The sequence below is a fragment of the Penicillium argentinense genome, assembly GCF_028826775.1.
Source record: "Penicillium argentinense strain IBT 30761 chromosome Unknown utg000011l_segment0_segment0, whole genome shotgun sequence".
In the NCBI taxonomy this organism is placed as follows: Eukaryota; Fungi; Ascomycota; class Eurotiomycetes; order Eurotiales; family Aspergillaceae; genus Penicillium; species Penicillium argentinense.
Window position 1 is genome coordinate 709,612 of NW_026622670.1, and position 19,783 is coordinate 729,394.

The following is a 19,783-nucleotide window of genomic DNA, read 5'->3' on the forward strand; positions in this document are numbered from 1 at the left end:
CAGGAGTACCGCTGGGTAAAATTGATAGGAGCAGCATCGGCTTGTGTACAGATCAACTACCGAGATGCAGCGAACCACTGCACCTGCAGCATGGCCTCCATGGGATTTCTGGCTCGGCTAACCCCCCGGTGAATCCCTCTCCACCGGCCCCCCAGCCAGGCCCAAGCCAGGTCCCAAATTAATTTCCATCCTAGACGCACTGGGGAACATCTCCGACAGCCTCTGAAATTGCATCTTTGAGCATTTGCCATCGTGCAGCCGAGGAAGGGCAGCGACCCCCATATAATAGACCTACTGATCGGCAAACTTACCACCCATTGCGACCCTCGAACTTCTCCTCCTCAATCTCCACCATGAAGCTCTGGCTCCCAACGCTCGCGGCTCTCGCCTCAACGGTGGCTGCTGAGTCCTGCCATTGCCTACCGACCGAGAGCTGCTGGCCCGCGGCGTCGGCATGGGCATCGCTCAACAGCACCGTGGGTGGTCGCCTGGTTGCAACCGTCCCTATCGGCTCTCCCTGTCATGCGCCCAACTATGATGCGGTGGCCTGCGCGACCCTGCGGGCCAACTGGACCGAGCCTCAGGTACAGTAAGTTTATGCTGGAGTCTATACAAGCCCTGAATTTGGGTTGTTGTGATGTGTTCAATGAGACTAACCGCTCCTGCCGTAGCCTGGCCTCGTCTTCGTCGGTGATGCAGACCTACTTTGCCAACCAGAGCTGTGATCCCTTCGCAGCCAAGAGCCGGCCCTGCACCCTGGGCAACTATGTCAATTATGCAGTGAATGTTTCTTCCAGCAAGGACGTCGTCGCGGCTGTCAACTTTGCCCGCGAGAACAACATCCGTTTCGTCATCAAGAACACCGGCCATGAGTAAGTTCCCCAGTCAACCTCCATCCAGCATCAATGCTGACCTTTGGATAAGCTATCTGGGCCGCTCGACCGGAGCTGGGGCCTTGTCAGTCTGGACACACTACCTTAATGACATCGAGTACAAGGAGTGGTCTGACGCTGCCTACCATGGTCCTGCCTTCAAGGTCGGTGCTGGTGTCATGGGTTATCAGATCCTCGAGGCTGCCCGGGCCAAGGGACGAGTCATCGTGACCGGTGAATGTCCCACCGTTGGTCTCGCCGGTGGCTACACCCAGGGAGGTGGCCACAGCGCCCTTAGCACCGAGTTCGGTTTGGGCGCCGACCAGACGCTCGAATTCGAGGTGATCACCGCAACTGGAAAGCGCGTGATTGCTTCTCGCGCGCACAACGCGGACCTCTTCTGGGCTCTCAGTGGTGGTGGTGGCGGCAACTACGGCGTCGTCGTGAGCATGACCGTCAAGGCACACGAGGATGCCACTATCGGCGGTGCTGGCGTACAGTTCACAGCTGCCAACATCACCACCGACACCTTCTACAAGGCCGTCGCCGAGTTCCACCACGCCCTTCCCAAGATGATCGACCAGGGCGCCACCGTCATCTACCAGATGACTGCCCAGGTCTTCATCATCAGCCCTCTGACAGCCTACAACCAGACCTCCGACGAGGCCGAGGCCATCCTAGCCCCCTTCCTGCGCACCCTCACCAAGCTGGGCGTGCAATACAAGACCTCCTTCACCCAATTCGACTCCTACTACGACCACTACAACAAGTACATGGGCCCGCTGCCCTGGGGTAACCTTGCCGTCTCCTCCTACCAGTACGGCGGCCGGCTGATCCCGCGCGACACCCTCGAGAACAACTCCGCCGGCATGGCCAATGTGCTGCGCAACCTGACCCAAAACGGCGTGATCGCCGTCGGCGTCGGCATGGACGTGTCGAGCCCCGGCAATGTCTCCAGCGCCGTCTTCCCGGCCCTCCGCAACGCCGCCGTCACGATGCAGATCGGCACCGCCTGGAACGAGACTGCGCCGTGGTCGCAGATGGTGGCGGATCAGTTCAAGATGACGAATGAGTATGTGCCGCAGCTGGAAGCGATTACCCCTGGCAGCGGCTGCTACCAGAATGAGGCCAACTTCCGCCAGCCGAACTGGAAGGAGACGTTTTTCGGCAGCAATTACGCGCCGCTGCTGAAGGTTAAACAGAAGTGGGATCCCCAGGGCTTCTTCTATGCATTCGAGGGTGTTGGAAGTGATGCTTGGACTGTTTCTGAGTCGGGACGGATGTGCCGTGCTTAGGATCGGACAGGGTTTGTGGCTCACATAAACTAATAATCGTTGTCAGGCTGGCAGTGTATCATAAATAGATGGGAGGTACTACCCTCGTATATAGATCACGAGACATGATTGTGCTATAGACGAATGTTTAATGTTGAATCAGCATTTGCATGATATTTCCGAACTTCTCCCACGGCTTCCCCCATTCGGTCAAGCCAAGTATTCTCCAGCGATGCTTCTCCGCTGAATTCTCCAACGTGGCTGGTTCCCCCCTACCTTAACCACACCGCTATCCAACTGAATGTCTCACTGGATTTAAAAAAAAAAAAAAAAAAAAAAAAAATTTTCAGTCATAACGCCAGGACCTCAAATAGTTATTCATCGACAATGCCATGTCTCAAGGAGAATATTCGAAGACAGAATGGGGTTCTCCACAAGCTACTTTTCAACGTGGACAATAGCCGCTGGGTACTATGCACGCTGTAAGACACTTAGCGCTCGCGACTGCAGCTGTAGAATCGCAGGTCTGACGTCAGGCTGCTCGCGCATGGACATGTGGTGATTTGTGACATGCGTGTCTCATGCAGACCAAGCTATTTTCCGGCATGTCTGGGTTACTACCCCAGTGGTAGGTAGAGGTAGGTCATCGGTGCGAAGCGGCAAGGTGACAGCGGGGTGGAGGATCTGGTCGGAGCTGATGAGTTGGGCTGGCCCCTTGAAGACTCACCGAAGGCATACCTCGCGAGCGCTAAGGATTGGCCAATCATTCTGGAGTTTCCGATCGATTCAAAAGTACTACAATGCTGCCTGACCTGAAGAGTTGATAGAGATGGAGATCCACAACGGACCGGTAAATAGAGGTGTCACATTTGGCTACCCATTCTTCTACAGGTACACACATCTTCTGGAATCAGGGGCTCGATCTCAAACCGCCGAGCCCTCATGCCGCGACATTATGAGCACTCCGCAAGGCACTGCATAAAGCGGGTCGGTGCAAGGGGCTCGATCAGACCGTGGAGATGTTCACAGCAGCAACCCAGCACATCTCAGCGCATCGCACTAGCAATTGAGGTCGCACTCTGCATCCCTTGATCGGATCACGTCAATTCACAAATCAACCGTCCTCCGATCCGAGCAGTCCGCATCTCCCGCAGTAAGCATGTTTCTGCGCACTGCGCATCCCCGTCCTTGATGAGGTCGATCTGCAGATCAGGGGTTCGCATCGGCGCATCAGTGGGCCTGCCCTACATCCAGCGCTGGCAGGGCCAATAACATCGTCCAAAACAAGAAAAGAAGAATGTATATTTATTTGGCTGCTGATGTGTCCAGGCACCGCGCGCTCATATAAAGCAATTCCTCTTCCTCTGGATCTGGTAGGTCATTGTGCTGGCACATTCCCATTCCCCCTTCGTCAAAATGTTGTTCACGCGTCTTGCCCCGGTATTAATCTCCCTCCTGCCAGTCGCAACCGCCAACGAAGCACGCGACCGCGCCGAAGAAGGCCTGCTCACGCTGCAGGACTGGTATAACGATGGCACCGGGCTTTGGGATACAATTGGATGGTGGAATGGCGCGAATTGCATGACGGCCATCGCGGATTTGGCATCTATTGATCCATCAGTGATGGAGACGGCCAACTATGTCTTCAACAACACGTTGATCAAGGCCCCGCCGCAGAACCCGCATCCCGGTCCGGAGACCAAGGCGAATGCGAAGCGTGATTTTGTTCCTCGTGCTGTGAGCTCGGCGAATGTTTCGGATTGGCTTGATTCTGCGTATGATGATGATGGGTGGTGGGCGCTGGCTTGGATTGCGGCTTACGATGTTACTGAGGATAACACTTACCTCTCCCTGGCGGAGGATATTTTCGCTGCCCTGGTATGCATACTTTTTCTTTTTCGTGATAAATACGCCCTTTTGCTAATAAGTCCAGACCAAGGCGTGGGGTACTCGATGCGGCGGCGGCGGTCTCCCATGGAACCCGACTAGTGACTATGTGAACGCCATCACGAACGAACTCTTCCTCTCCGTCGCCGCACACCTAGCCAACCGTGTCCCATCCAGAAAAGAAGACTACGTGCGCTGGGCGCGCAAGGAATGGGATTGGTTCGCGGCGCAAGGCTTCTTCGGCGAAAACAACACCATCAACGACGGACTCTTGGACAACTGCCAGAACAACGGACAGACAGTGTACGTCCCCCCCCCCCAATCCTTCTCCCTTCAAGTTTCTACCACTAACATCTCCCTGTATAGATGGTCCTACAACCAGGGCGTGATCCTCGGTGGCCTGGTCGAACTAAACCACGCGTCTCCGAACAACACCTACCTTGAATCGGCCAACACAATCGCCAAAGCCGCAATCGCGACCCTCGCCGACTCCAACCACGTCATCCACGACTTCTGTGAGACGAGCAGCTGTGAGCCCGACGCAACGCAATTCAAGGGGATCTTCATGCGAAACCTGCTGATGTTGCACTCGGCCTCGCCGCATGATCTCTACAAGTCTGTTATCGTCAACTCGGCCGAGAGTATTTGGAAACGTGATCGCAATGAACAGGGCCAGTTTGGGGTTAATTGGGCTGGTCCGCCTACGATGGGCAAGCTGGATGCTTCTACGCATAGTTCGGCGTTTGATGCGCTTGTTGCTGCTGCTTCGCTTTGATGTTATGGTCATGGAATTTTATGATATTTACGGCCTTAAAAGCATCGTTTGAGACTAAAACCTCGTTGTCGTGATGGAAACTGCCCACGGGAACATAATTAATGTGGTTCTGTTATTCGTTCATGCCCTATTGGGTGCCGAGCTCATTGCCCAAAGAACCCCTCCCCTCCCTCCAACCCCCAACACCCCTGTGATACCCCTAGTACGCCCCTCCCCGTGCAACCCAAGAAGGTTGCGGCGCGGGATCCGGCTTTGTGTAGCCCGAGCGGATGACAGCTGAGGGAACCAGATCCAACCCACCCAGCCTTGCGCCTTGCTCATCTTGTGCCCAGAGAGTCAGTGCAATGTAGTTGAGCCCATTGTGGTTCAGTATACCCTCAGGCACGGGGAAGGATACTTGCGGGCCGAGATTATTGACTGCAACATATTAGTCTATGTCCAATGAATCGATAAATGAACCACTTACTGTATTTGCCAAACTGGTACCCATTAACAAATAATTGGCATCGATAATTCAATCCCGTGGTACCCGCAGAAGACTGATTGAACACAAAGCTCATGGGGACATCCCAGCCCAGCGGAATATCGAGACTGAAGGAGGTCGTGAAAAATCCAACCCCTGCTTCAGACAGTCCATCCTTGATAGGATTAAATGATTTCCAGCTTGCATCCGGTGGCTCCGGGTAGTGATACCCCTGTCGTTCAGCGTACATCGCGCCTTCATTCCGTGGGCCCCGAACTAGATCTGCATACTGCTCCCCACCAAGGTTTCCAGTCATCTTCCACGATATATCAGACTTCAGATGGTGTGACAGCTCATAATTGAAGATCCCGTGGGGAAATTTAATCGCATCTGTACCTGGCGCTTCCTCGTCTTGACCCATATCGTCGATCAGTACGGTTAGGACGTACGGCTGATCAAGGGTAAGATTTGCGAATGCGAATTCTTGAACGGTGGTGGTGTTTGAGCCTGCGCCGGTCCAGGATCCGAGGAAGGTACGATTCAGCCAGACGGAGTGTCCGAAACCGGTTCCGCCGGATACGTTTAGGGACAGTGATGTCTCCAGGCCATTTGCGACGAAGTGGCCGCGGTAAAGGAGGGATCCGGTGTGAAACCCGTAGTCCATGGAATACATGTTTGTCGGGGTGTTTAGTTGTCGGGGGTTGTTGGTGCTCTGCTTCGTGCAGGATGTCCAAGCTGAGTCGTCGTATGAGGGATCGATCTCAGGTAGGGAATTGATGAACTTCCATTCTAGGTTGACCAGATCGGGGATTTTCAGCGCTGGGTACTTGTATGCGACGGTTGCTGTGAGTTTTCCCAGCTTTGATCGTGACGTCTGCAGACTTTCCCCATTGAAGACGATCTTGTTCAAGTTCTTCGTCGGGGTGGAGACAACTTCGATCTCCGTAGTGGTATTCACATCTCCCACGAGTCTGATCTCGTTGTGCGTAATCTGAACGGAACGAATGAGATATCCACCCTTGATAACGGCAACATCCTTGGATGGCGACGTGTAATTACCAATCGGTGCTGCAGCTTCAAGTTCCATCGGCCAGTAAGCATACGCTTCATTCCGCCAAAGGAGATATATTTCCACATTCGACACGCGAATGACACGGCGTTGGGGCTTGACATGCCATTGTACTACGTACGCCTCATCTTTCAATGTGATAGTCACATCAGAACCCTCAGCAACAGTCGGATTCCCAAGACGACGATGCAAGGCAAACTCATGTGTCTCGCCGGATCCACCATGAAGAATCAGCACACGTGCTGATCCGGTCCCGCGCGCCCGTGTCAATATCTCTGCGGTAGTGTAGATCAGGTTAACGCCGCCGAGATCGTAATCCGTGACGTGGAATTTAGAATCTCGCCTATTGAGCACGAGGTTGCCTCCCAGCTGAGGTATGGTGATGTTTCCGATGCTTGTCGGAAGTTCAAGGGTATATTCTGTGCTTGACAGGGAGCTGAAGTTGGCATGTCGGATCAGGTAGAAGTTGGTTTGCGTGCTGTTGCCACGAAGCGGCGTTACCGCGATTGGTTCCGGGACGCCGTAGGAACCGTTGATGCCCGGCTCTGGTGTCGCTGTCAGGTATGCTGGTGATGCTTTTAGGAAGTTCGCTTCCAGTTTTTGCTCGCTGTACTTTTCGCGGAATATTTCTCTGTTCTCTGTAATTGCTGCGCCGTAGTCGTAGGAGGTATAGCCGCCCTGGTAGCCTAGGTTGCCCCAGTTGGTGCCGCCGTATGTCTGATAGGGTATTAGAGAGACTGCCCATGAAGGGTGATGTAGGCGATGGATATACCATGTAGATGTTGAATATCTTGACCCCAAAACCGTAGTTGTTCTTGTAAACGACGCGAACAGCTTCTTCATTGACTAGTTCTGCACACTTTTCTTCCACAACGCCTTCCCTGTTTCGAAGTAAGTCTCGGTCAAAGCAAAGGGGAAGGTTGCAATTGTACCAGCCTCCTCCAGATCCGCCCTGGAACTCGGCAATGGCGAAGGGGGTCTTCGGGCTCTGTTCCTCATGAAGAACCTGCCAGTTGTAGGGAAATCGATACGTCGGCCAGAATGTTGGATTTCCACCTTTTATAGATTTCAATCATCAGTCTGTTCTGTCGTCACTGCATGATTCGCAACTCACAATCGTAACGCAAGGGATACGCGTCAATTCCATAAATATCCATCGCTCCAAGGCCAGACCCTGGAGCCCAGTATCCCAGCGCTTTGTTATCATTCACAATAAGCGGAACAGTTATCCCAGCGTCAAGCAGCTGCTTTTCGACATGATACATGTACTCCCGATTCATCGTTGTCGGGAAATCCGCCTCCGAAACGTCGGGCCAGGTAGCATATTCATTTTCCGGCTGCACCAGGACGACTGGGCCGCCATGAGTAATCTGTGCTCTCTCAATCACGTTTGCCACGGTAGACATATACTTCGTCGTTGCGTTGAGGTATTCAGGGTCATCGCAGCGAATTGTTGCGTTGATGCGTAAGACCCAACCGGGAATGCCGCCTGCCGTGACTTCTGCGTTGATGTACGGACCGGGTCGGGCGATGAGGTATATGCCTGCTTCACTGGCAGCCTCGAAGAAGCGCTCCAGACTCCAAATCCCTTCCGTGAAAATGTGACCGGGGTTGCCCTCGAGGAGATTCCAGTCGGTGTAGAAGGAGACGCCGTTGAAGCCCATGCTTTTGATCTTTTGGAACACGTCGAGCCACAGCCCTGGGACTGGGAGACGGAAGGGGTGGAATTCGCCTGAGAAGAGCATCAGGCGCTCGCCTCGGATGATGATCGAGTGTTTGTCCCATGTTACCTTTTTTGGTGGGTTAGAGGTTGAGTTAATTGTCGGAGAGACAGTAGACTCACCAAGTCTTGTAAGCCATTGCTTGTCCCGACGAGGGTTGCAAGGGCGGTGTTAAGATGCAGAACCAAGAGTAGAAGTACTCCAGGAAGCCATAAAGTAACAGCTGCTAATGAGCTCGAGGGAGACATCTGCAAAAGCAATGTGCAGTCAAAACACGCGGTAGAAGTGTGCTCTTCCCTTGACACCAGCTTTGGCTAGGTGTTGACATTTTAAATCACCACTTTCTCGAATCATAAAGACCAGAACGCTCGATCCCCGCATTTTCATTGCTTGTTACATGGGGTTTTGTGGGGGAGCTCTCTGAATCAACGCAGCTGATTGAGGGAAGATTTCCATAGTCCGGCCCTGGCACAATGATCGGCTAAATCCCCGCCTCCGCACTCTGCAGCATACGCTCCCCTTCCACTCGAGCTAAGCAACAATAATAATTTAATTAAATCGTAAAACAAACAGATGCTGCCCAGCAAAAAAAAAGGCTAAATGCAATAAGGTGTGTTACTCATCACGGCTTCACCTGACCGCAGCAGGCCATGACATCATGTCTCGATCATCTCCGCATCTCTCGCTCTCCCCGCCCGCCTCTCGACTTTCTCATGTCAAGCACCAAATCCTAGAGCATTGGCCAGAACATCGGAAATCATGGCCGCACATATTAAACCGCTCGTCTTACACGCCCACGCCACAGGTCCCAATCCGATCAAGATCGCGATTGCGCTGGAATCGCTCCACGTGCCGTTCATTGTCAAGTCGTGGGATTTCAGCGATGACCCGAACACTGGCGTGAAGGGAACCACATTTCTCAAAATCAATGAGAATGGACGGGTCCCCGCTCTCGAGGACCCGAACACGGGCGTTATATCTTGGGAATCGGGCGCATGTATGAATTATGTTCGTCGGGTATACGACCATGGCAACTCGATTGGTCCGCCTGGAGGCTCAGCACAAGACCTGGTCGATTTCGAGAAGTGGGAGTATTTCCTACTTTCGACCTTGGGTCCGATGACAGGACAAGTCAATTGGTTTAGGTATGCTTGACCATTTCCACGCTATCACTGTCGAACCCAGGCTGACTGTTGCAGACACTACCATTCCCAGAAAAATGACGATGCGCTGCAGAGATATGTCGCCCAGACGTACCGGTGCTACGATGTCCTCGAGGAGCAGTTGAAGAAATCCGATGGAAACAGTATTCTTCCTGCTCGAGTGACTGCCGTGGACTATCATTTTGAGCCTTGGGTGAGGCAGTACAAGTTCGCCGGTCTGTCGTTAGACAACTATCCTCTCATCACCAAGTGGCTCGGCCTCATGGATTGCCTGGAGGAGGTGCAAGAGGCGTACTGCAAGATTCAGAACTGCATGAAGAAATGATCGATTTGATGACGTCAGTTGTGTCTTCTCGTCTATTTGTCATTAACGACTGCCGGTCATTTAAAAACGGAGATACATCGCAAAACATAATCGATATCCATTTAAACAATCTGAAGCCTGCTTTACACTGAAATACATACAACACTGTGAATTGAAGCTCCACGCCACACTTTGTCATTTGATACCCTAAATTACGGGTCGAAATATTCAACCAAACCGACATTTTTATGGTATACTTTTGGGCCATTCCACTTCTTTGGCGTAATCTAACTCGTAAATGAGCGATGTACAATCCCAGACAATGCTCCCTTAGGCGCAATAACCGGATATAACAACAATGCTTTGCCATCATGAGTCCTACCTGGCATCTTCCCACCACGCACATTGACTTGCATGGCCTGAGGAACCAGTCGCGGATCAGCAAGCAGATGGTCCCGCTCATTCCTCCAACGAACAAAATCATCTTCCGTCGCTCCACCCTTCACATGTTTATTATGGTCATTCTGCTCGCCCACAGTCACATATGCAATCGGATCTCTCGCCGCAGCCTCGTTCGCCGGCGGGTAGTCGTGTCCCGTATACAATTTCGTCTCGGGAGGATACGAAAGCAATCGTTTAATCGACCGATAGAGAACCCTCGCATCGCCACCGGGAAAATCACACCTCGCACTTCCAACATCAGGATTAAAAAGACAGTCTCCAGTGAAAATATTGGTTCCAACATGATACCCCATATGATCCGGCGTATGGCCCGGCAAATGCAGGGCCGTTACCATCATATCACCAATCTGGAACGTCTCATCCGGTTGGAAAAGGTGATCGAAAGCGTGCTCCAGCTCCTCCTCGGGGACATTGTATCTGTAAGCGAAAACCCGCTGGACGATTGTGATATTCTCGCCGATGCAGATCGGGGCGTGCGGCTGGCCTTTTTTCCACAGTGCGCTTTGGATGTAGTACGCGGCGGCGAGGTGATCGGCATGTGCGTGCGTTTCCAGAATCCAGGTTACCGTATAATCGTTCTCGACGATAAGGTTGATGATGGAGTCGGCGGTACGGCTTGTGATTGTGAAGACAGCGGGCTCGTAGTCGAGGACTGGGTCGATGATGGCTGCTTCTTTGGTGTTGGGGCAGGCGACGACGTACTGCCAGGTGCCCGATTTGGACTCGAAGAGCGTGTGGATAATCGGCTGCATATTTTCTGCAGGGCTGTGTTGGCAATTGATTAATTGGGCCACCAAAGATTTCAAGACAGGAATCTGAAACCACACTGAAGGTTGTGGCTCATGTTGACCGTGACTGGCATTACGTAGTTACAGATCATCGTTGACATGTCCGAGAAAGTATTAGTTTCTGATTAATGAACCAGACCGGCCTTTTAGTGTTTTACTCGAGTCATCATTGGTCGAAACTCAATGCCTTTTCAAGTTCCAATGTTATGTTTTGGTGCCCGATGTTGCTGGTCGTGTCATTTTCACGAAGCCCACCGCGCCAGCAGAGTGCCAATTCGATTAGCCAGCTATTGTATTGTTGCAATACTGCCAAAAAAAAAAAAAAAAAAAAAATAATCCTAACGCTTTACCGCTCCTTTATAGTAGGTGAGGTCTGTGTGAAGACATTTACGATATCTGGCATCTTGCATCGGCATGATCTCAGCGTGGCGACCTCAGCAAAAGCCGAAGTGTTCGAGAATCTGAGAAAAGGTCCACATGGGCAATGGTTACAATAAGTCAATAGATAAGCCAAGATAGCAGATACTTCATTTTGGTGCTACCATACTCCGAAAATCGCAAGTTTCGTCAACTGCATCAACTCAAACCAGTAAGGGCTGTCAAAATGAAGTCTCGCACGCTCCGAGCTCTTTTCAATCATTTCGTTGTTCATAGCTCTTACCGTTGCGCCACCGGATAGGAATTTCAGGTTCAAATACTCTTGGGCATAAGGCTCGATAGACACCTGAGTACTAAAATGTAATCAAGCCACCCTTTTTCAAACTTCTCACAACCGTACTGCGAGAAATTCGACTCCTGCTTTCCGGTCCGAGATGCTATGCAAAATCAACCTCAAATCACTCGCTCTTCCGACATCCTCTTTTCTCCTTCGCTAGGCATGTCTGTATCTCCATCTTTTCTCATAAAAAGGATCAAGCTCGTCCATCGGTATTCACGGGTCATGATTTAATGTTGACCGTCAGTAAAATAAGGCAAATGCCTGGTAAAGTTAGCCGAGGACCTGGAAAAGGTTGCGAACAGCTCAGAGTTCGATAATGCTCGGGGAGGTTGGTTCGCCGAGGGATTGTCCGCCGTCGTTAGAATCGTCACTGGTACAGGAGCGATCAAAGTCGGCGTATTCCGTGTCCACAGGCACAACCCATTGAGCGACTTTCAGGTCAAGGGTGTGAGCTCTGTGGTTGAAGCGACATTGCCAGCTCTTGACGCCCTTGCAGTTAGGCTTTTGGCATAGATGTCCCAAGTAGCATTTGATAGATCGGCATGCACCGGCCTTGGAGCAGGGATGCTGCAGCACGATGTAACGGAGGACTTCAACGATTTCGTCGGATACCTCGCTGTGATCATACGGGCAGCTCATGTCGCCACATTCGCCGGACAGGTGATAGCTGTTACAGACTTTGGCAGACTTGGCCCGGCGGTGGTATTCGTCGAGGGCATCCGAGGAGGGTTGAGGGCAGTAGGTATCGAGACGTTCTCCACTCTCATTAACGGGGATATACTCGTTCGATTTGCCGTTGTTAGGGGGTAGTTCAGTAGAAAGGAACTCCTGAGAGCGACCCACGGTGTGTGGAGCAGACCACAGTTGTTTGGGTGATTCGTCGCCCGGCTTAGGCAGCTGCTGATTGGGCATAACGTGTTGCTTGATGCAGTTATTTCCGAACCTGCAGATTCCCTGTGACGTGTCAATACTATAACAGGCAAAAAATGTTGGGTTAAGTGGGGGTTCCTCTGAGATACCTTTTGGAAGTGCTTGCAAATTGGCTTAGTGGGAACGGTACCAGTGGCGCCATTTGTACCGTTCGAGCCATTGGTAGGGAAATTGGCTAGCTTGGTGTTGACCGAGGGAACAGTCTTGTTGCTAGTAAGAGGAGTAGACATGAAGACTGAGGGCAGCTCTCGGATCGGCAATCCCAGCTCTTCAAATTCACGGTGGAATCCAGCGCCTTTAAGGAGAGTAATGCGGTCGCCTTTGCCCCTATATGGGGTCAACAGAGAACCATATCCGGTGTCGTGACAGCCTGCGAAGTAGATATGGCGGCATTGGTTCATATCCGCATAGAGCCGGAACATTTCTGTGAGGGGTTAGAATCGACACGCTAGTAGAAGACAAGTGGAGTGGGATTCGCGGGTGGGTACCTCTGATTTTGTAGTCGCTGCCCTCCTTTTTCTCTGCGGCATCGACAAAGTCGAAAAGATCCTGAGCACGGTTGAAGGCCGACACGAATGGCGACAGGGATCGAGCTTCGTGGCCGACCATTCCATTTCGGGCCAGCACTTTGGACAGTCCGAGAATGTTGGCGTAAACACGGACCATAATTCGGCACCGATCGGCCTCCGCACCCATAGTGGTGTGCATGAGCTCTCGGACAGTCTCGCTCAGCTCGCCGGCAGCGTTAATCCCGCCATCACTGCCGGCCTTGATAAAGTGCTCTTTGAACTGGAGAGTGGATGATGAGAAAATGCCCCCCCTGATAAATTGTTAGGTATCAAACTCACCAGATATCCATCGCCATCGACGAGAACCAGCACGAAGGGATTGCGTTCCTGCTGCGATTTTAGCCTCAAGTTCTTGGCCGCCATCAGGCGCCCATGAGCATCATCATCATCATCATCATCATCATCATCATACCTGTCCACGGGCCTGCCTCTTGTACTTTTCGCGGCCTTCCTTAACTTCTTCGTAGTCACTTTTCAGAGAGCTGTAGTCATCCAGGAGATCACGAAACTGTTTCAGTACGGCCTGCAAATTCTCGTGGTGTTTCTCGTTCTCCTGCGATAAGGTTGCGAGGTGGTTATTGAGGGAATCTATATCGGAATCTCGCAGCATCATGATGAAGATGGGAAGGCATACGCCTATCCCCGAAAGCAGAAGAGTTCAGCAAGGTCGAAGCTCATTCAAACTGGAGGTAACGAAGCCGAAATGCCAGAATTCGAACGGAAATCCAGGTTTTGGCAGGTTGTGGCGGGTTGAATGCAGTGGGGGAAAACAAATTTGTAGTTTGTGTTGACAGGCGGTCAACAACAATGGGGTGGCAGTCAGGTGATGCTCCTTGCGTGGGTTGGGCGCCCGCCCGCACGTTCACTTCACTTTGTTACAGCTGCAGTGCACTTTTGAAATGTGAGAGATGCTGCTTTGTGACGACAATTCAGATTCTGTGGGATTCGATCATCGACTACGTTACAGCCCGGTCCAATCATACCACCCCCCAGCCCACTCTGAGACTTGAAACAGCTCTCCCTGCAGCTGCCGCAGCTGCCGCAGCTCTCCCTCATGCCATTTCCCTTCACGGCGTCACTGGTGGCACCATTTGCAGCCCAACGAAGTCCTCCACGACCTGAAGAAATGAGTCCGTCGAATCTACAAACCCGAAGTAACCCATCTTTTTCGCCTTGGTCATGCTAATCATTCCAATGTTAGTTCTTTGTCAAGAACTTCTGACTGTCAGACTGCCCGCGCCGAGGGAAGATCTCACCTGAGCTGAAGTGGATATGACAACGTCAACGCCTGATCTGCGAACCCAAAGACCCGATCCTCGTCTCGAAGCACCTTCTCCCGCAGCCCGTGTGCCTCCGCGATATCCTTCCACGCCTTCTGCACCTCCGGCCGCTTCGCCCAGTCAACCAGAGTAAATCGAAACCGAAGTTCGCCCGGCGGTCCATATCCACGAGGCGGTTTACTGTGGCCCGTGATAACGCGGTAAGCCGCACGGTCGCTGTCATCAGGGCCTTTCCAGGGGATCTGGAACCTCTCTGCGAACCTGGGCCAGAATTTGCACCATGAAAAGGCGCAGTCGTCCGCAGCGTTGAAGCTCTCGTCTTTGGCAGCGTCCGTTAGCACAATCCATTCCGAGAGATAGGCGTTGGCCTGAGCGCTGGATAGTGACACAGGGTTCTCCCAGGCGGCTATGTCGCCAGGGAATTCCAATGCCTGGCCCAGGCGCTTCTGCACGGTCGCATAGATTGTTAATGGGTAACACAGGTTCATCGCGGCGTCAGGGACTGCTCCCAGGATGTGCGATGGACGGGTGCTATTCCAGCCGATGCTATGCTTTTGTGCAAATTCCTGCAGTCGATCTTCCTGCGGATAGTAGAAGTTAAGCTCGGTCAAGACTCGCGGATCCGACTCTTCCTGGGGGGATAGCGCAGGACCTAGATGGATTCCGTAGTACTTGGCTCCCAGCTGTAGTAGCACTCGCTTAGGGATGGTCTTGTTCAGCTCCAGGCCTCCTAGAAAGTTCGAGAGCAGTTGTGCTAGATATCCTGCTTAGAATAGCCTACCCTTACACCCATTATTCGAAGACTTACTGTTGACTCTCACCAACTCCTCCGCATCACTCCAGATACCTCCGCCTTCCTTGGGCGCAGGCTGTATGTAGGCGAAGAAGAACACATGGTCGGCATGGACTCCACGCTCCTTGAGCTGCCGAGCAATCTCCTCCGGCGACTGCAGGAGATCCACCGATACATGTTCAACATGGTCGGGCCACGTACCATACGGCGGTCGGCGCGACAGAGCATAAATCTTTTTCCACCGGCGAGGCGATTCGGCCAGCACTTTCAACTGATGGGTTCCAGAGATACCATTGCTGCCAGTCACGATCGCGGTGAGGCCCTCCACATCCTCAGGGAACACGGGAAGACCGTGGTAGATGGACTTGGACTGAATGAGTTGCGTCATAGTGCAGTGATGACAATGTATACTAAGTAGCTGTACCTCGAGGCGAGTATTGGGGTATGACTTCAATTAATATTCCGCACTAAACTTGCGTAGATCTTGACTTCCCCCGCATTGATTTCTAAGCCTGCTCCAACATAATCAAGCTTGCCAGACATTCCCCCTTGACCGTGCTTTTTGTGTGGTTGTCCATCACGTTAAGTTCCAGAGGCAGGAATACATATTCCGCGAGGGGCTCTGGCAAGACCGGTGGTGACGAGCCCTCGATTTCGGGTAGTATCAGCCAATCACAGGAAAATACAGTTGATTCAAAGGCTAAAGCTCGGCCACGAAATGCCGATAAATTGTTGCATTTATTCGTCGTCCAATTACAACCCGAGTGACTCGTCACTTAACTTGCTGCTTCGACGCATGGCCTTTGGTTTGGTTACACCACGCAAAGCTAGCCAGAGAACACGAACTGAAAAGAAAATCGGCCACGAAGGCGACGCTGTATGAAGTGCTCATGCCATGAAATTGCTTGCCCATAGCTTCTCGGTTTTGGCGTTTCGCCACACAGACCACTGTTTGCTCTGGTGGATTTCTTCACATACACATTGCAGCTTCAAGGTTTCCGGCGCACGTCGAAGGTGACCCTTATTGACTTCATACTCCCGACCCTCGTGGACTCTCGCGAGACTCTTAAGCTTGGCACCTTGACATGGGAGGGCACGTGCACAGACTCTGCGAGTTCGATTTTGATGTTCGGCCTTCACATTCCTGAGTTCACTTAGCAACCACCCCACGGGGCTGCAATGGAAGACCTCAGTCCGACCAGGAGACCCTCGCAACGATTTCTCATAACAAATCACACATTCACAGGGCCATGATCAGTGAAGCCGACAGCTACACCGCTGACCTTACCAACAAGTGGGGATCAGCTAGCCATTCTGGGTATGCACGACGCCTGGAGACGTCGGTGCTCATGTGAAAGGGACAAAGATCGACGCCGGCCGCGATTGGTTACACGCCAACCCGACAAAAGTCTGGAGAAGTTCGGATCCGCCCCACGGCAACCCTGGGAAAAGGTCAGCCTCGGCCTACACGCATGCTCCACCATCTGATTCCGCAGGAGCAGCTCCGAGTCGCTACGAGCTATAAACAACGGCGGACTCCCCGGATCTCACACCAAGTGTCAAAACGGATTCCCGCGTCCTTACGCATAGATCACCGCCGCCATGAGATATGTTCTATTTTCGCTGAGTGCGTTCGTCTTCTACGCCATCTTCTACTTCTCCTACGTCAATGGGCTCCATGAGCTGGGACACAAGGCTGTTGGAGCGGGCAAGTTGCCCGGTACCGATGAGCCCTTGCGCACACTCTACACCGGCGTCGAACCAATTGATCGTCTCCTGGCGCTCTTGACGACATTCTTCTACCCCGCGATGGACGGGCAGAGTCCCGGTCTTCTGCTTCACAGTATTGGATTTTCGGGTACATTCGGTGCGGCGTGGACACTTGTGGTGCTGGAGTCCTGGCGGAAGGGCAATGCCGGCACAGTGGCTGCTTAGTAGGTTGCTTCATCTGCAAACAATAACCAAATTGAGAACTAACAGTCACGTTCCAAATAGCCCCATGCTATTCGGTCTCGCAGCGCAAGTCTTCACCTTTGCGTTCGCAACCCCCCTCTTCCTGGCTCTGCAGATGGGCTGCTCCATCACGGCGCGCCGACCCCAGGCGGATAACATTCGCGTTCCGCGGGCCGTCCTCGCCAGTCTACCGGTTATTTTCCTGATCGGATTTATGATCCCCAGCCACGCGATGGTCCTCCCGGCTCCAGACGTGATCTCTGTCGACTGGAAGCAGATCGCCATTGCAATCTGGCAGCCGTGGCCCGCCTACGTCTCCATCCTGAGCACGGTGTCCTACTACATTCTATCGCCATTCTTCTCAAACAACCACCGGGCCTCGATGTCCAGTCTACGCTGGGTCTACGCCTTTGCATTCACGAATGCCTCGGCTTCCCACCTTGTTTCGTGGATCGTGTCGCTGGCTACCGTCCAAGTCCCCGTTTTGTTCCAGGAGCGCTTCCTCGAGTCGCTGCATCCGAGCAAGGTGTTTGAAGTCCCGATCCCGTGGTCTGGTCTCAAGGTTGAGACGGTACCCCAGGGTGTCCATGCGTTCTTGCGCTGGGACTATATTATTGGGTCTGCTGGCGTGCTTATCTGGGCTTTGTCCATGTATGTCGTGGCGCACAAGCAGATTCTCTCGACCGTTGCCTGGCCGAACTTGTTGGTTAAGGTTGGACTGTTGACTGCTCTGACTGGGCCTACTGGAGCGGCTGTTGAGTTGATGTGGGAGAGAGATGAGCTTGTGTTTAGTGAGACTGGTCGGCAGCAGCAGGTTACTAAGACCAAAAAGTCTTCTTAGCTCACCTGTCTGGATGGCATGACTCATTTTCAAATCTGTATAGCTTCGGGTTTCCGATACTTCAAAACTTTGGGAGTACAATGTATATGATGTATCTGATTGTGAATTGACCTTGAATACCTGCGCTACAGCTACCCCTAGAACATATATTCTGTTTGATAGGGTGCTATGACTCTGGTGCATCTCTCCGCAGCATCTAAAGCTTAGGAAGAGAGTTCACAACCTTGTAAATATCCTCCACATAAGCAATAGTGCACTCATTCCCAAGCGAAACATTCTGCATCTTATTCATAGAATAAGCAATCGTCATCCTTCTCTCAAGATCCATAATAACAAACGAACCACCCCAGCCACCCCAAAAGCACAGCCGACCCTCAGGAATCCAAGGCAGACTCTGCGGCGCAGGCAGCGCAACTCCCAGCCCAAAGCGAAGATACATAAACAGCACAGCATCGACGCCGGAGACCTGCTCCTGCAACGCTCTCTCAATCGTCTCAGGGGAAAGATACTGCTTCCCATCAACAGTGCCATTCCGCGAAATGATTGAGCCAATTCGAGCCAGGGCCCTCGCGTTCGAGATACCGCCCACGCCGCCCATGGCCGCTTTCCAGAAATCTGGTTCATTAGACTTCTCAGCGGCACCGACAAAGGGTGCACCGAGGATCGTCTTCCCCCCGATACTGTTTGGATCCATCTGTGCGAAGGCCGAGGCTGCGGCGGCGGAGGGAGGCGGGGGCGGAATCACCGGTGCGAAGCGAGAGCGCTCGCTCTCCGGTCTTCCCAGGTCGAAATCAGCGGCCAGGGGAGTGGCGATTTCATCAGCGATGAACTGGCGAAGCGATTTCCCGCTAACGCGCTCGACAAGTTCGCCGACCAGATGGCCCTGATTGATAAGATGGTACGCACTCAATTCACCAGGCACATGCCAGGGCTCTTGAGACGCAAGCTTCGCGTTCGCAGCCTTCACGTTGTAGATCTCGTCCCAAGTGATTTTGTACGACGGTTCCCAGCCCGACACGCCGGAGGAGTGGCTCAGGATATGGGAAACCTTGACGTTTTCTTTGCCATTTGCGCCAAATTCGGGCCAGTAGGTGGCTACGTTCTCGTTGACGTCGAGCTGGCCGCGGTCGATGAGGATGAGGGCTGCGAGGTTCGTGACGATCTTTGAGCAGGACCAGACGGGGGTTATGGTGTTGGTTTCCCAGGGCGTTGTTTGTGCTGCGTCGGCGTAGCCGCCCCAGATGTCGAGGACGTTTTTCCCGTCGATGTTTACGCAGAGGGAGGCGCCGAGTTCATCGCCGTTGATCAGTTTCTGCTGGAAGAGCTCGCGGACTGAGTTGAAGGCGGGGTCGCAGTAGCCGTGCGGGTCTGTCATACTGATGCCGGTGTCCTGGTAGTACCTGCAGATAGATGGGGAATATGGGTGCAGTCGGTGAGATTCGCAGGGGTTGCCGGCAAGCAAGAAAGCTGGGGAAGTTGGCTGTGGGGTATTGAGTGAGAACTATGCAGTTTTATACATCCCCGTTGCTCGCAAACTGTCGCTGCTGAAGACAGGCAAGCTGAAAAATGTCAGACAAATGTTGATGCCTCGGCACGTCTTTTAGCAAAATGGGAATTTTAGGCGACTTCAGCTCCGTCGGCTCGCGCCATCTTTCTACAATGGAAGAGGGGTTGCGCTTGCGGCCGAGTTGGGGGCCGTTCTTTTCTGTGTCCGGCTACTGAGAGATCGGACCCCTTTTGCCAATGGTGGCAGTCGTGTGGCGGGTCAAAACAAGTTCCAGAGCGACTTCAGCACTCAGTAGTATACTAGGGGCTGCCCTGTTCCAGAGGTCCTGATTGGATCGTTGTCGCAGTGGACGACTAGACTGGGGCTTGGGGCTGCTGAATTTATGCTGGAAAATACCCCAAGCATAGAAGCTCT

At 52.7% G+C, this 19,783-nt stretch overlaps 9 protein-coding genes across 9 annotated transcripts; 4 read left to right on the forward strand and 5 right to left on the reverse strand.

Moving 5' to 3' along the window:
- Window positions 1-353: 353 nt before the first annotated feature.
- Window positions 354-2,167, forward strand: N7532_011275 (putative isoamyl alcohol oxidase; the record flags this gene model as incomplete). The annotated part of the gene is made up of 3 exons (XM_056623766.1): window positions 354-589; window positions 672-872; window positions 925-2,167. 3 exons carry the CDS (start codon window positions 354-356, stop codon window positions 2,165-2,167), a joined length of 1,680 nt encoding a protein of 559 aa, XP_056468754.1.
- A 1,395-nt stretch (window positions 2,168-3,562) lies between these two features.
- Window positions 3,563-4,808, forward strand: N7532_011276 (putative glycosyl hydrolase; the record flags this gene model as incomplete). The annotated part of the gene is made up of 3 exons (XM_056623767.1): window positions 3,563-4,024; window positions 4,080-4,336; window positions 4,400-4,808. The coding sequence occupies 3 exons, from the start codon at window positions 3,563-3,565 to the stop codon at window positions 4,806-4,808; spliced, it is 1,128 nt and encodes a 375-aa protein (XP_056468755.1).
- A 410-nt stretch (window positions 4,809-5,218) lies between these two features.
- On the reverse strand, window positions 5,219-8,085 carry N7532_011277 (glycoside hydrolase family 35 protein; the record flags this gene model as incomplete). The annotated part of the gene is made up of 3 exons (XM_056623768.1): window positions 5,219-7,057; window positions 7,113-7,396; window positions 7,455-8,085. The coding sequence occupies 3 exons, from the start codon at window positions 8,083-8,085 to the stop codon at window positions 5,219-5,221; spliced, it is 2,754 nt and encodes a 917-aa protein (XP_056468756.1).
- Window positions 8,086-8,820: 735 nt separating this feature from the next.
- N7532_011278 (glutathione S-transferase family protein) lies at window positions 8,821-9,549 on the forward strand (the record flags this gene model as incomplete). The annotated part of the gene is made up of 2 exons (XM_056623769.1): window positions 8,821-9,206; window positions 9,261-9,549. 2 exons carry the CDS (start codon window positions 8,821-8,823, stop codon window positions 9,547-9,549), a joined length of 675 nt encoding a protein of 224 aa, XP_056468757.1.
- Window positions 9,550-9,815: 266 nt separating this feature from the next.
- N7532_011279 (MBL fold metallo-hydrolase) lies at window positions 9,816-10,742 on the reverse strand (the record flags this gene model as incomplete). Its single annotated transcript, XM_056623770.1, has 1 exon — window positions 9,816-10,742. The coding sequence occupies one exon, from the start codon at window positions 10,740-10,742 to the stop codon at window positions 9,816-9,818; it is 927 nt and encodes a 308-aa protein (XP_056468758.1).
- Window positions 10,743-11,799: 1,057 nt separating this feature from the next.
- N7532_011280 (Zinc finger CCCH-type) lies at window positions 11,800-13,608 on the reverse strand (the record flags this gene model as incomplete). The annotated part of the gene is given in 5 exon segments (XM_056623771.1): window positions 11,800-12,504; window positions 12,516-12,850; window positions 12,915-13,215; window positions 13,275-13,322; window positions 13,408-13,608. 5 exon segments carry the CDS (start codon window positions 13,606-13,608, stop codon window positions 11,800-11,802), a joined length of 1,590 nt encoding a protein of 529 aa, XP_056468759.1.
- A 454-nt stretch (window positions 13,609-14,062) lies between these two features.
- Window positions 14,063-15,456, reverse strand: N7532_011281 (SDR family oxidoreductase; the record flags this gene model as incomplete). Its single annotated transcript, XM_056623772.1, has 3 exons — window positions 14,063-14,198; window positions 14,252-15,029; window positions 15,084-15,456. 3 exons carry the CDS (start codon window positions 15,454-15,456, stop codon window positions 14,063-14,065), a joined length of 1,287 nt encoding a protein of 428 aa, XP_056468760.1.
- Window positions 15,457-16,670: 1,214 nt separating this feature from the next.
- Window positions 16,671-17,862, forward strand: N7532_011282 (uncharacterized protein; the record flags this gene model as incomplete). Its single annotated transcript, XM_056623773.1, has 2 exons — window positions 16,671-17,002; window positions 17,064-17,862. 2 exons carry the CDS (start codon window positions 16,671-16,673, stop codon window positions 17,860-17,862), a joined length of 1,131 nt encoding a protein of 376 aa, XP_056468761.1.
- Window positions 17,863-18,058: 196 nt separating this feature from the next.
- On the reverse strand, window positions 18,059-19,237 carry N7532_011283 (serine hydrolase domain-containing protein; the record flags this gene model as incomplete). The annotated part of the gene is made up of 1 exon (XM_056623774.1): window positions 18,059-19,237. The coding sequence occupies one exon, from the start codon at window positions 19,235-19,237 to the stop codon at window positions 18,059-18,061; it is 1,179 nt and encodes a 392-aa protein (XP_056468762.1).
- Between the last annotated feature and the right edge of the window lie 546 nt (window positions 19,238-19,783).